The sequence below is a fragment of the Phoca vitulina genome, unplaced genomic scaffold, assembly GCF_004348235.1.
Source record: "Phoca vitulina isolate PV1807 unplaced genomic scaffold, GSC_HSeal_1.0 scaffold6, whole genome shotgun sequence".
Taxonomy (NCBI): Eukaryota; Metazoa; Chordata; class Mammalia; order Carnivora; family Phocidae; genus Phoca; species Phoca vitulina.
Window position 1 is genome coordinate 16,671,113 of NW_022589709.1, and position 15,224 is coordinate 16,686,336.

General features: G+C 50.0%; 1 protein-coding gene across 2 annotated transcripts in view; it reads left to right on the plus strand.

The window, feature by feature from the left end:
* The window catches only part of ERGIC1 (endoplasmic reticulum-golgi intermediate compartment 1), a 102,770-nt gene extending 90,393 nt beyond the window's left edge, over positions 1 to 12,377 (plus strand). For both annotated transcript variants that reach the window (XM_032403723.1, XM_032403724.1), the window contains one exon: positions 10,467 to 12,377. In XM_032403723.1, the coding sequence (XP_032259614.1) occupies positions 10,467 to 10,574 (108 nt within the window). In that variant the 3' untranslated portion in view covers positions 10,575 to 12,377. The remainder of the gene's footprint in view (positions 1 to 10,466) is intronic.
* Positions 12,378 to 15,224: the final 2,847 nt, after the last annotated feature.

Sequence of the window (15,224 nt, forward strand, 5' to 3'; positions counted from 1 at the left end):
GTCTATTTTCCAACTATAGCTACTGGTACTGTCAGGTTTCTTCTTTCTTTCCTGCCTGCTTGTTCTCTTTTCTTTTTTTCTTTGATTTTTTATTTTTCCTTTTTTTTTTTTTTTTTTTTTGCTATTGTCTCCATCAAGTCTGATTTTCTTTGGGGCAGCTTCAAGCTGATGTCATTTTTCTTTGATGCTGAGTATTTCTGTCAAGGATGCTATTTCCTGGCCTCCCGTTCAAAGTGTCCTTGGGGGCAGAACAGCAGGCTTACAGCACCCTGCTTCAGCCAGGAGGCCCAGAGATGTTTCATAAGCCAGAGTCAGCTGAGGTGGAGGAGATGGGGTGATTATCCCTACCTCAAAGATTTGGAAACTGAGGCCTTAAAGGTCCTTATGCTTTTGTACCTCTTCATACTTTTAAAAATGATTCAAGATTGGGGGTCTAGTCCCGGATCTCTCATTTCTGGCTCTCACTAGATTTGTATTAGTCACAACTCTGTTACAGAAAAGACAGAACCCCACATCCAGCTGGCTTGATATAGGTAAGCCTCAGGCATGGCTAGATCCAGGCACAAATGTTGTCCAGAATAGACATTTTTTTAGTCCTGTTTTCCTCTATACTGGCTTCATTTTCAAAAAGAATTTACTAAGAGAAAGTGCCTCCTTCTCAGTAATTTGACCTGAGTCCTGGATAGGATAGTACTGTCACTGGCCTCACTGAGCTCCCATTCCAACCTCGCGGCCTAGAGAATGAAAGGAGCATCCCAGTTGACCAGCCCCAGCTGGATCACAAGGACAAAGACTGTGAGGGGTGAGGGGTGGGGTTCCTCAAGAGAAAAATCAGGGGTCAGTTACTAGAACACAGAGGGGTGGATATTAAGAGGCAAAAAGTTCAGATGTCCGCAACAATGTCTCCATCTTATGATCCACTACATAGCAATAACAGGCCCTACTCCGCCTGCCTCACAGGCCTCATGGGACTCAAAGGACATCATCAAAGGGAAGCTCTTTGCCTGATAGAAAGCCATGTGGGTGCAAAGGGTGTCAGAACCCTAGTGCTTATATGAGCCTCACAACAGACTTACGCTACTCTCTGACTCCATACAAATTTGAAACTTTTGGTCAACAGAGGGCACCTACCATAAAGCTAAGACACCGGACACAGATTGGGAAAAGGTATTTGTCACATGTACAAGAAAGGAATAATCTTCAGAATTTATATTGAGAGAATTCCTACAAACCAGTAAGAAAAAGTTAAACGACCAAAAAGAAAAATGGGTGAGGACTTGACCATCGGAGAGACCATACTGGCCGTGAAAAGATGCCCGAGTTCCCTAGAAATTGGAGGAATTTGATTCAAAATACAAGACCCAGTTTGTTCCTATCAGGCTGGCAGAAATTACAGACCTGCCACCATAGAGATCGGGAGGACGCACAGCAAGGGGACCTCTATCCACTATCTGGTACACAGGTAGATTGGGTCAGCCGCTGGGGGGGTGACGCAAAAACCCTTTGACCCAAAAGCCAGGGGACTTGTGAGCAAGTAATTTTACCCAAGGCCGTACAGGGTAGCACCCCAAATGGTTTGGGCTTTTTGGTTTTTGTTTGTTTGTTTGTTTGTTTTACCCCAGCGCTCCTACCACATACCCGGAGTAAGACAGAGACTAAGACACAAGTCGGTGTGTTTGTGCCGTGTGTTCGCTTCTCAGAGGCCCTGGGGTCTGCGGCATTGGCAGTGAGAGAGAAACCGCCTTTGTCCGTGTCTCATTGTAGGGTTGAGAAGGCTCTTCATGTCCCCTTCTTATTTGCTCCCATATGCCACATAGCTGAGGCTCTGAGTGTGAAAACCCCTTGGCAAGTGGCTGAGAAATGAAGCAACTTCATTTATTCGCTAAACTTTTGCGAGAATCTACCACGTGCCAGGCCCCGTGCTGGGCAGCAGAGGTAGCTGAATTTGGTCTCAGCTGGTGGGGAAGAGGTGTGAGCACGCAGAGACCTGAGTCCCGTCCAGCAGGGCTTCCACTGGAGCTGTGCACCGGGCACTGTAAGCAACAGCTGCCTTTGGTTTGGCACATTTGGAGAAGGAAACCCAGAGATGAGTCTTGAAGGATGCAGAGACATTTTCTAGACTGGTGAGTGAAGCAGAGAGGGTCTTAGCACAGGGAATAGTATGTGCAGAGGTGCCCGACAATGGCATGTTTGTGAAGGCCACGTGGCCTCTTTTGATGGGGGTGGACTTCTGAGAGCCGGAGGTCCCAAGAAGTCACAGGGGAAGAGCCTGTCCTTCGTAACCCAGAGGCCAGATACCTCCATGACTCCATTTCCTTCTCCTCCTGCCTTTGGGCATCAGCCTCACCCCCATCTCAGCCCCGTCCACCTCTGCCTGAGCACGGGCCATGCTGAGGGAACCTCCTGACAGCATGAGCCTGGTGGTGTTTCTGAAGGCCCCGGGCCACCATCATGGTTGCCATGGCAACCGTGGGGGTCAGCCCCAAGTGAGCCAACCGGCTGTCCCTGGCAGATGGCGTCATTGTGGAGCTTCAAAGGCCCTTGTCACGAGACGAGACAGCAGATGTGGGGATGACGCTCGCATGCAGACACACACAGCACAAAGAGCCCCAGGAGCCCTGGCAGCGCGGGGTGGGGCCAGGATGGAAGTGGAGGCACCTGCTGTGACTTCTCTTTCTCTCTTTTTAAAATCAAACACTTGTGTGCAAAGCCCCCAAACCCAAATGGGGACCTCTGCAAATAGCTCCTCACGGGGGCTGTTTAAGAGAGGGCTTAGGCCAGAGGCCAGGATGTCGTCATGTGGCGGCTGCAGGGCTTCGGAGGCAGCTGTGGGTGGGCTGGAATGAGGTGGGGTGCCGTTCAAGGGGGTGTGGGTGTGGAGGGGAGAGGCGGGTGGGGCCTCCCTGACGCATTTGTACCTATCAAGTACCTGGCTTATTCGAGGTTGCCCCTCTAGGGTCTCATGGTCTGCAAAGGACTTGGACATCCCGAGTCTGAACAGAGGAGGATCCCTCCTCCCGGAAGTCTCCACCAGGCTGCATGGGGCTTCTCTCTCTAGGCACCCGGGGCATGTTGCTCAGACTTCCGCTCTGTGCTATTCCAGAAAATTCCACCACTAAAGGAATAAACAGATGGTATTTAACAACATGCAAGTGATCCCTTTCAAAGTGCCCCCTCCCACACACACACATTTGTCCCCTGCCCCTGCCACTTGCCAGAGCCCCTTTTTTGGGATTGCCTTCAAGTGGGTTGTGGTGACAGATTGGATGACTTCAGCGGTGTCACATCACTCTCCTTGTGTGTTTTATTCCATAAGGGAGGAACAGCCAGAAGTCAGAAAGTACCACATTGGGCCAGTTTGGCAGTGACACTTTTTGCCCACCAAAAAGTACCAGCTGGTAATGGCATGCTTCCATTGGGCAGCAGGGATAGCTGAACTAGACATAATCCCTGCCCTCCAGGTGCTCCTTGCCGTGAAATAATCCCCCAAACTTTAGATTGCACTTGATAATTGCCAGGCCTGATTATGATGAGCTCCAGGTCTGATGCCCCTGTGTGTCCCCAGCATCCAGCACAAGGCCTAGCCTGGATGTAGGTACACCGAAATATACAAGAGACAGCTGCTTGAAGAAGTGATCGTATAGCTACACTTATTAAGCATTAATCTTATAATTATCTCCTTTAACTGTTCCAGGAACCCTCCAAGGTAGATGATATCAGTCCTGTTTTATATATGAATTAACTGAGGTCCAGAGAGGCAAAGAAACTCATCCAAGGTCACACAGCGACTAAATGGCGAGGCTGGGACTTGACCCCAGAGCCTGCTTCTGTCACATCCCCCACCCCACTCCCATTCCCACCACTTAGCTTGGGAGCCTCCATCCTCCAAAATAAAGGCTCTTGAAGATGTCCCAGCAACAGAGTCCCCAGAAACCATGGAGCCCTTGGTGGGACGCCAGGATGATTTGCTACAGTGACTCCCTGCTGGGAGTCGGGAGGAAATGTTATAGCAGGAAACCAGGTGACATTGTGAGCATGAGTGATAAAATGACTGTCACACACACAAACCATAAAAAAACCAAAGCAACGACAAAAAACCAGCCCACGTCAGCTGTCCATCTAAGACTGGTTGTCTGGTCGTTTGCAAATTTTCCTGCCCAGATCTGATTACCTTTCACTCATCTATTTGGGCACCTGCAAGGGTTTGCCATAGACAAAAGGCATCAGGTACTCGGGTGGGAGGTGGGGTGTGGGGGAGATAGTAAAAACAACTGAGAAGAGACAAAACTGGGGAGGTTTTGCCCCATTAAGGCTGTATGAGTAGGGAAGAGACCAGCTTTGTAGCTGGACCCGAATCTCCCCTACTCAGACTTCCCTTGGTGTGTCTCTCTTTCCTGGACCATGAGCTCCAGGAAAACAGGGCAGGGCCTTAGTCATCTCTGGTCTCCAGACCTGGGGCAGCACAGGTAGGTGATAAGTAGGCATCAAACACTGAGCAGATGGATGGTGGGGTATACGCCTCCGTCCACCCCCATACCACAACAGTTTCTATTACGTGAGTTATAACACAGAGCCCACATTAGCAGCTCAGTTATTCAGGGCTGGACATGTGTAAAAAACTTTGGTTCCAATCTTTCCAGACGTTTGAGCAGAGCTAGATCTTCTAGAAGGTTGTGTACCAGGGACAGATTGCTCCAATTGGGTCTGCACACAGATCTCTCAGTTGCAATGGAAACTCCCAGTGCTTGCTTTTCGAAGACAGATTCTGAGACATACAAGGAATACTGGAATGAATGGAGAGAGCTCCCTTTACAAACTACACTTATTTTTACAACCACACAACTTTGTTGATGGGGTCCTCTTACTTCAGGACATTTGATATGTAAAACCTAACAGAATTGAGAAAGTAAATATAAAGAAGCCATCTGTGTATGAAGACAGGGACTGAGGGGAGCCTTCAGGTTGGGGGTGAAGCAGGCACTCTAACAGAAAAAAGCAGGCCCTTTGTAGCCTTCCAGACCCGGATTCTCCTCACCCTCGTCTTAGGTAGCTGTGTGACCTTGAATAAGTCTGTCCCTCTCTGAGCCTCTGCTTCCCCATCTGTGAAATGGGGGTCACCCCATTTCCCTAGTACTCGCACAGATGGAGTGAGAAGGCCAAAGAAAGTGCCAGCTCAGGCCTGACACATAGTAGGTGCTCACCCGGGGTGGGTTTTGGGGGAGGGGAGCGGGTGTCTTGCAGCTGCAGCCATTGTAAGAGTGGTGGGGAGAGGACTCAGTTCTCCCAGCAGGCTCCTGTCCGGAGGGTGGGAGTGGGGGGTCTGGCAGGCGTGATGCCACTGGATGGAGACCACCACACCCTGTCCTCCCCCACTTTTCCAGGGCCCGGGCATCATCAGCTTCCCTCCCACAACAGCCCCCACCCCTGCGAAGCCACAGCTTCGGTGTTCTCATCCGCGGCTCCAGTCTGTCTGCCGCCACCGGCATCTGATGGGACTCCGATTCATTATTTATTTCCTCATACTGTGCCTTTTCCATAAGCTTTTCAAGCAGTGCTGCCTGGCTGAGGACAGTGAATGAACAGTTCCCAGGCATTTGTGGTACAGCGGTCAGCCAGACACAGGTCATCGTGGACCTCACAGGGGGGGCCCCATTTTACAGATGAGAGAAACTGAGGCTCGGAGGGGTGACCTGGCTTTCCTGGCCACAGTGGCAGGGCTGGGATCTGACCACAGGAATGTTTACTCCAGAGTCCACAGGCTTCACCCCCACCCCCGTGTTGGTGTGTGTGTGTCGTGCTTCTCCACTGCCCACTGTGGAAAAGTAAACGGGGCGGGGGGGGCGATGGATTGGGAAAGCATTCGTGTTGGTGGAACAACAGAGGGATTCAGCTCTCCAGCCAGTGCGGCTGGAACACATCCTTTCCATATTATAAGGAATTAAGAGTCGCAATTAAACTGTAAGGGAAACACACACACATGTACACACATACACACCTTCTTTTCAAGGTAGGTAGAGAAGCTGACTTCATTCTAGCCATAGTAGGAGGTTGGGAAGCTGGTAGAACCGCAGGAAGTCTCTGCTAAAGAACAAAGGGGCATTATTGATGACTTCTGATGAAAGCAAAGTAATGCGCTCCTCTCAGGCCCACCGGGGCCCGGATATCGAATTGTCCTTGTTTCCATTTCCAGAGCCAGGGCTGCTGACCAGAGTAGGGTTGCATGTGCTGGCTGTGGCGGCCCTTTCTGACTCAGTGGCCCTGCTCCTTCACCACCCTCCCCTGAGCTTGTCCCCCTGCTTCAGGGCCTGGTCAGGATACAAGACCATGGCAGGGGTGAGGGAGCAAGGGAACAGGCATTCACGGCGGTGTGTGTGACACACTCATTCAATCTGACAGCAGTCCTGAGGGCTGAGGATTAGCCTTCCCATTTTTTAAAGTAAAGAAACAGAGGTATGGGAAGTAAGGATGACACAAGGGCACATGACAGGAGGGGTCCCAGCCAGAAGTACCTTTGTATCAGGAACTTCTGATATCTTCTTGGCGTTCAGGGTTGAGGTAGAGTCTTGGGGAGACTGAAGAGCTCCCTGACTGGCCAAAGAATGGAAACAACCTCTGGCCTAGGTACTCTGCCCCCGAGGGATATGCTTCATCACAAACACTTCTTGGCACTTAGCTGAGGAAATACCCTGTTGAGGTCTCAGCTATCCCGAATGGGCCCTTGCAGTGCTTGGGACCTGGGCCGCTGCAAAGAATCTGCATGTGGTGCCTAGGACAACTTTGCTGTCCTGTCTTTCTATGAATTGGCTTGTTCTCAGCTAAAAGAGCCAGGTGGAAAAAGGAAAATTGAGACCCAGAGGCTGGCTCTGGGAAATAAGTGGTATTTTACCCATTGTTCTTCTTAGAGTGGGTCTCAGATCTTAGAAACATCTCAGATCTTAGCAACAAGGTCAGAGCCTTCTGGTCAACTGCAAGATTAGATTAGGTATCATTTACTGAACACCTACTAAGTGCTGGGAGCTCCAGAGGCATTTCCCGCAGTAGGACAATTGGCAGGGGTAGGGGTGGTTTCCCCATGTCATAGATGAAAAAAGCTGAGACCCAGAAAGTCTCTCCCTGGCTAGAGTAAGTGAGTGAGTGACAACCACGACTCGGCTTCCCAAGGCTGAGCCCTTTCTGCCAGGCAGACCTCCCAGCACTCACCTCCACTCACTCACCACTCTGCTCAGGGCCCCCTGCGCCACGTCCAGTGAGGAGGTGTATGATTGGCTTTATCTTCACTTTTATTCATTTGTATTCATGTTGGCACATCCCCATGGGTCAGCGAGGTGCCAGGCCACCATCCTCCCTTTCAGCAGCCCTTTCCTTAGTCTGTTCTTGAGATCTGCTCTACAGATGTGGTGAAGCCTGTTACCTTGCCATCACCAGTGTACAGCCTACGTCCAAAGACAGACACCCCACCTGGTGCAGTCTCGTAGCTTCATGTATTTCCCTGTCTCAGATGTAGGAACTGTGGCCTTCTCAGGACCCAAGGCGGCCATGACAGGCACTGCCTTAGAGAGTGCGGATGTGGTCGCCTCCTGGTGTTGGAGGTTTCTGTGGCCCCCCACATGTCAGAATCCAGGGAGCACTACCGCCTGAGAGCACCCCAGGACCCCTATCCTCATGACCCCTGCTTCACCTCACATCAGTCACCACCTATGATTATGAGTGTGTCAGGAAGGCCGAGCAGGCTGACGGCAAAATGATGAAAGCAGGGGCCGTAGCAGCATCAAGCAGGCTGCTAGGTTTCTTTCAGCTTTTGAGGTGCCTCGCCCCACCCCAGAATGTGCCGGAAATTCCCCTCATTTGACCGGTGACCAGCACCTTCGACAGATGTCGGATAATGGGAGATGTGCTGCTGAGCTGGGTGGTATCTGGAGATGCACATGGGAGCTCACTACAGGGCCTCCTTGGGCTCAGGCTGACAGCAGCTCACTCGGATGGGGTCAGTGGCTTAGTGGCTTGCATGCCCCAGGGCCCCCGCTTCCCCGCAGCTGTGTTTCTTGTGTACCTCAATGCATGTGTTGTCTCCTCCGGCTCCTGGCCGGCCCAGGAAACGGAGGCTTCAGACTAGGCGCCAGGTGTTTGTGAATCATAGGCACGCTCGGATTCCAAAGTGTGTGTGTGTGTGTGTGTGTGTGTGTGTGTGTGTAGATATAGGAGGTGGGGTGTGCGTGTCTCTATGTGGGTTGTTTTTTTTTTTTTTTTTGCTCCATTGCACTTAAGTCACAATTTCCTCTTCTCTGATCCAAGCTCTAAAAGCATTTTGTGGTGTAAAATCTCCCATCATCTGATCCACTTTGCCGAAATAAACCAGCTCCCCTGCCGTCATCGTCCTTGAGAAGTGCCCCTGCGTCATGCTCTGAGGCTGGCAGGGAGAGGCCTTGCCTGCTGAGAACACTTCATGATAATCCCCCCAGTGCCCCCCATCCTCTTCACTCCCTGGGGGGCTGTTATTACTGGAATGTCAGCTGCCTCACTTACAGCCCGTCCGTACAGCCCTGCTCTGTCTGTCGCGGGCCTCACAGGCCTCTGCTTAGCTCATCTCGTGGAAATATCATTTTAAAAATAAACCCTGGTTCGATTTGCACTTCCCTCTCACCTCCGCTATGTCTCCTGGCCTCCTCCGCTGGGCACCGAGGATCCATTAAGGCACCGCCGTCTCTCAGAGTCCTCCAGTGGTCGAGTGTCAGCGGCTGGCCGGCCACCCAGTGGTGCCTCCGGGGCGGTCTCGGGAGCCCTCTGGGACTGCTCAACTGGGCTTCCTCTGCATCCTGTGGTCATCTAAGTGCTCCTTCACTGTAGCAGGGGGGGAAGAAGTGAGAGCCCTGGAGGCAGACAGACGTCGCTCTGCCACGCACTTGCTGTGTGACCTTGGAAAAGTGATTTCCTTGTCTGGGCCTCACACGGGTGCATGACTGAGGCATGGCACACGGGTGACAGGTCGTAGGGGTTCTTGTGGACGGCATAACGTATGCACTCGAGAGGCAGAATACATTTAAAGTTGCCCTTCAAACCTTCTGTGAACTTCTTTGATCTGCCATCATCTATACTTTGATTCTTTTATGGAACCAGAAAGCAACCGATAGGTAGGCCAGAAAATTTTGAGTAAAACATAGCATGACTTCGGTATGTCACAAGTGGAGTCCCGACAACTTCGAAGCGAAGTTAGTCGTTCAGTTCGGTGGCGAAGCTTCATGCTTGAGAAGCAGCAGAGTGTCGTGTTAAGAGTACAGACTCCAGAGTTTTGAACTCTCGGTTCGACCACCAAGGACTGTGGCATTATTCAAGTGGTTCAGTGTCTCTGTGCCTCAGTTTCCTTGGCTGTCACATATGTATAAGAGTAGGACTTCCTAAGGTTGGCCTGGGGATTCGGGAGAGAGGAGGATTCTCAAGCCCTGCCTGGCACAGAGAAAGTGCTATGTGAGCTCTGTTTCGTCATGTAGGAAGTCATGAGCTACAGACATGCAGCAGGTGACATTCCTTATCGTCCCCCCTACTCCAGCAGTTCTTCACTAGGGGGCAGTTTTCACCTCCAGGGGACATGTGACAGCATTTGGAGACATTTTGGTTGTCACGGCAGGAGGGAAAGGGTACTCCTGGCACCTCCTGGGTGGAGGCCCAAGAGGCTGCTAATCAACATGCCCCGGCACACAGGACGGCCCTCCCACGACAACGAATTTTCTGGTCCCCAAAGTAGATACTGCCATAAGAAACTCTGCCCTAACATAAGCTTTCTGGTAGCAGCATAGGCCCCCTGTGCTCTGTAGCACTTGCCTTGCTTGTAATTTTGCATTTGTTGTTATGATTATGTGATTACTACCCATCCCCCTGCTACAGTGCAAGCTTCTGAGAGTGAGGGATTTCTCACTCCAGTCCATCCAGGCCAGTGCTGCCTATTCAGCCCCTCCCAGATCCCCGTCACAGGCAGCACGAGGCCTGGACCTGTCTGATCTGGGTTCAAGTCCCAGGATTGCCACTTCCTGGCTGTGTGGCCTTGGGCCAGTGCCACCGCCTTTCTGAACCTCCATTTGTTCATCTGTAAACAGGATTGTAAAAATCTGGTAAGTTTAGAGTGGAAGTTAAAACCACAGGCTCGAGGGTGAAGACATAGCTGAGTTTAAGTCACAGCTCTGCTATTTACTGTGTGAACTTACTTACCTAACTAAACCTTGGCTTCCTCACCTATGAAATGGGTCTAATAATCCCCTTCCTCATTCAGAAGGTGATTAAGGGATTTAAAGGAGCTGATAATGATTACTTTTATTATTATTAAATTCATCATCCAATAAGTGGGGTTTTTTTGAGCTGCATATGTTCCAGACCCTGCTAGAGTGTCTGTACTTGCACAGCTCATCGTCTCGTGATCTGGGAGGGGTCTGACCTGGCTCCATCTAGCACTGACCTCTGACCACCGTCCCTTTCAGATCTGTGCCATCATCGGTGGGACCTTCACTGTGGCCGGCATTCTGGACTCCTGTATCTTCACAGCCTCGGAGGCCTGGAAGAAGATCCAGCTGGGCAAGATGCATTGACAACCCACCCGGCCCAATGGCCGAGGACCCAGGGAGACCGCCAGCCCTGCTTCCAGCACCCTGTCTCCTCCTGCCCTCTTATCTGGTCCAGGATCTGGCTGCGTCCCAAAGTGGGGGTTGGGGGTGGTAGGGGGTGGCTCACGGTTTTGCAGCTACCTCTTTTCTCCATCTTTAATTTTAGGTGAATTACACTGCCTGAAGTTGTGGTGCCCTTTTCCTGGGGAGCCCCAAGACCAGAGTCAGGCAGGGTGGGTTCGGGGATATCAGGGACCACTCCCGGAAGGGCTGCAGTCCCTTCCTTCTTAGGGGAACAGCCCAGGATCCACGTCGACCAGCTCTCAGCCAGGCTTTGACAATCTTGAAGCTCCCACCATTTAGAGGCACCAATCACTTGGTTTCTCCCCTGGGCAACCAGCCCACAGACCAGGGCTCTCCGCTGTGGGTCACACTGCCCAAAGGTGCCTCCACTCGGCGCCTTCAACAAAGGATGGTACTTCCCAGGCGAGCCCCTGAGATGTGGCGCCGTAGATGGAACCCTCGCTTTTGCTCTATCCCTCCTCGCCCATCCCAGAGACCGGGCTCAAGTCCCTCACCCCCACCCATTTCTTTTTCTCCTGAGAAGCAGATGCCCGGTTGTTGGGTAGCAGTGGTGGACTCAGGTCTGCCCCTTGGAAACTGGGCAGGTGGCGAGTTCCCCTTCCTCTCTTCCCCCTTGTTTCTCTGAACCCCCCACCAACGTGCCTCAGCCCCTGTGCTGTGTGGCAACAGCATCTCTTGGTGGAGGCTCTGGTTTTAACTGGGGAGTCATCCTTTGAACACCAGACGTGCTTTGTGCACTTAGGTCCAGACAGAAAGCATCCTTCTCCGCAGCACTAAAATAATCATGTCTCACCGCCTCCCACACAGTTGCCATCAGTCCCAAGGCCTTTGGTGGGGGAAGCAAAGCAGAGCAGTCCTTCTCCTGTCTTTGGACAGCTATCTTCCAGGCTCCCGAGGGGTGCACAGCATTCAGACTTCTCTGCAGCTCACTAGTGGCCCACTCGCCACTGAGTTCCCCCATCAGGGGCCACACACCAACACAATATGTTTCTGGTCCCTAGGGCAGCTCCATGGTCTCCCCACTTGCTCCTAAGCTGGGTCCCTCCCCTGCTGCTCACCCTCTTCCTTCCCCTTTAGTCCCGAAAGGGAGCGGCAATGGTCCAGGCCTGGATTCCATCCAGGGAATTTTAGGTATGCCCTTGTGTCCCAGGGAGAAAGCTGCCTGCCTGTTTTCCATTTATATCAAGATTGTTTGCATACTTTTGTAATTAAGGGGAGTGTCCAGTGGATGTTTTTAAATTATCTATATGGATAGCTCAAGTCTGTGCCATTTGTAACTTTTGGCTCTGGATTCCAATTAGAAAAGTGTCCCCTTCTGCATATGAGTTGACTGATGTTGTGAGTGTAAACTGCATTTGGTTATCTCTGGTATCTGTGGCCACTTGGATGGATTTTTTTTTTTTCCATATTCTGTTCCCCAGTTACCGAAAGGAGTCTCTTTGGTGTGTGAATACCTGCACCTGTAGAGGGTGGGCAGGGTGGGGTGGGGAAATGTGTGGCATGCACATGAGTTGAAATTCCACTTTTATGCTTTTAAAAAAAACAAAACCAAACAAACTCTTGAGGACATGGGGATGTCAGTTTCCTATGGAAGAGACACCTCTGACCCATTATTCTTATAAACAATCTCAAGGGGGGAAAATGATTTAGTTCTTTCCCCACTCGTTGGGCTCAAATAGATTAAAAGGCTGATTTTCAGAAGTATTGATGTGTGTTTCTTTCTACTTGATTGAGGCTGACTAGCCTGGAGGCTGGGATCACAGTCAGAATGGAATTTAATTCTAGAGGAGAAAAATTGAGAAATGTGGAAAGGATCTGTGAGGATGATCAGAAAGTCAAGACCCCTTGGAGCCAGCCCTTTATTGAATCCCTACAGAATATGCCTGAATCTGCCAGTTTCTAGCTGGGTAGACCCAGGCCAGGTCCTTACCACTCAGTGCCTCTTTATTTCTCAGGTGAAAATGGGGAGCGTAATAAAACAGTCTCATGGGGCTGTTGTCGAAATTAAATCTATGATATGTGCAAGTAAGTCATACTGGATCAGAACGAGTTCATGTATGCAGAAAAGGGGTACGTGTTAAATCTTCAAAAATGGAAGTTTCATATAGGTATTCTGAATAGGATATAATATCTTTGAGAACAGGGCTGACATGTTTTCCCATAGCTTTGAGCCAAGGCTGCATAAATGAAGTGTTTATCATAAACTCTTCTCGATTTCCAAGGATCTGGCATTCCTTGTTCAGCCTTCAGCTCAGCAAAGGGAGACCATCATCAGCTATGAGAAGGAGATTTACACAGCTATTTACCATCCTGTTGTCCAGTCCTTTGAGGCCCTCACCTGGAACAGCACAAATGTGGATCATTCAATCAGGAATGAATGTGGGAGTGAACCAGTCTGCAAGAAACTCTTCACTGATTCTCCCCATTCTCTCATTAACATCCTGATACTAGAGTTACCGTGACCCTCAGAGCCAGAGGTCAAGAGTAATATGCCTACTGGTAGTCAGACATGTGTTCCCAAACCTGTTTATGTCAGCTGTGCTTTATGCTGTAATGCTGAGACTTAGCTAACCAGTGAAATAGGATTGAAAAATGAAAAAATCTAGTCCAACTAAGTTGTATACTTTGCAGAGACCTGATAACAGCGGGTTGCCACCCCTTCCTCAAAATGCTCCCGAATTAGATATGAGCAAGACTCCTTACTGAAAAGACTTGGGGCAGGGGCGGGGGGTGGGGAGGGTGGTGCAGGGGGACATCCTTGAGGATTCCACATTCACGTGGAAAGGGTCTCAGTTCTCACTCCACGTTAAAGTCACCCAAAACTGGAACTCTCAGGTTGATTTATGTAAGGATACGGTTTATGCAAGGAAAGTGAAGGAGAACTCCAACAGTTTCTCAATGATAAAACCCTGCTTCAGGGTCAAAAGATTGGTGAATGTTTTTTAAGTGGACATAAAACGTTTAAGATATGTGTCATTTCTCTCTTAAACCAATTCTTTCCATTATCTAACCAAGAGCAGATTACAACGTTCTCGTGTAAGAGGATTTCTCAATCGGGAATTAGAGCACAGACTCATAGAGGGGGTCAGAGGTCAGGGGCTGTGGTGGCTCAGGCAGGGGGGACGAGTTGCAGTTGCACGGGAGGTGAAGTTACAGAGGTGTGTCAGAGAAGAGAGCTGCTCAAGTCCCGCAGCCCATGCTGCCTGAGGGGGCTGGTACCACAGAGCAGTTGTGAAGCTTGGGAAGAAGTGGGATGTAGCAGTGGTGCTTATAAGTGGCAGCTGTCGTTCGTTTTTATTACTGTATGTCACAGATTCGTTTTTGATTCTTGCCAGAAACAAAGAGACACATTTTCTCGATGTGGCAGGCCACCGGTGGCCCTAATCCCTTCTTAAGAAATTGCCTCATTAGCTGCTCCAGCAGATAGCTGCCCTGGTCCAGGAATGCGAGAGGGGGACTGTGTGAAGGAGAACACTCCCCCAAGACCTTTTTCTCTCCCCAGCAGTTGTCTTTGGTCAGTCATGTAGTGATGAGGTCATGCACTTTATTCTGACCAAAATAAGTTATTATTATCTTCTCTCTTGTAGAAATAGCTACCAACGGTTGGGCATTCTCCATGCTCCAGGCAAGGAGTGATGATTGTTCACAGCCATCGTACCCAGTGGGTGTTCCCTCCTTTTTACAAAGGACAAAACAGATTTAGTAAATTTTCTCCATCACACAGCCAGCAGGTGGTGAAGCTGGAATTCAAACTCATGTCTGCCTGACTCCAGAGTTATGAAGAATTGTATGGTTCTGCCTCAGTTCCCAAGAGCATCTTATCCGCCTCCAAAGAGGGAACTGACCCCACCCCCCAAAAAGGGGGAAATTGAAAGTGGTCAGGGTACGTTTGTTTTTGTTTTCTTCCTTTTTAAACAGCCTACAAGGGAAGCTAAATTGAACATTTGGGGATCCTCTTAAAAATATAAGGCCCTTCGGGACGCCTGGGTGGCTCAGTCATTAAGGTCTGCCTTCAGCTCAGGTCATGATCCCAGGGTCCTAGGATCAAGCACCACATCAGGTTCCCTGCTCAGCAGGAAGCCTGCTTCTCCCTCTCCCACTCCTCCTGCTTGTGTTCCCTCTCTCCCTCTCTCTATCAAATAAATAAATAAAATCTTTAAAAAAAAAATGTAAGGCCCTTAAAACATTTTAATTACACAAATAATACATGCTCGTGGCCCCACTGGAGGAAAATCAAAAAAGAACAGAAAGGAAAAAAAGGAAAAATTAAAGTGAGCCTTGATTCCACTAATCAGAGGCAATCATTGTTAACATTGTAGTGGTATCCTTCCATAAACAGAATGGGATCATGCTGTTCATATTATTTTGTAGTCTACTCTTTTCCACAATAGACATCTTCCTATGTTAATGACTGTGGATCTCATCATTATCTTTATTGGCTTCAAGATAACAATAAGCATATTGAGTATCTAATGGTGGATCACGTTCATCCTCTGCTCCTGTCTCATTCAGAACCTATTTGGGGCACCTGGCTGGCTCAGTCGGTAGAGC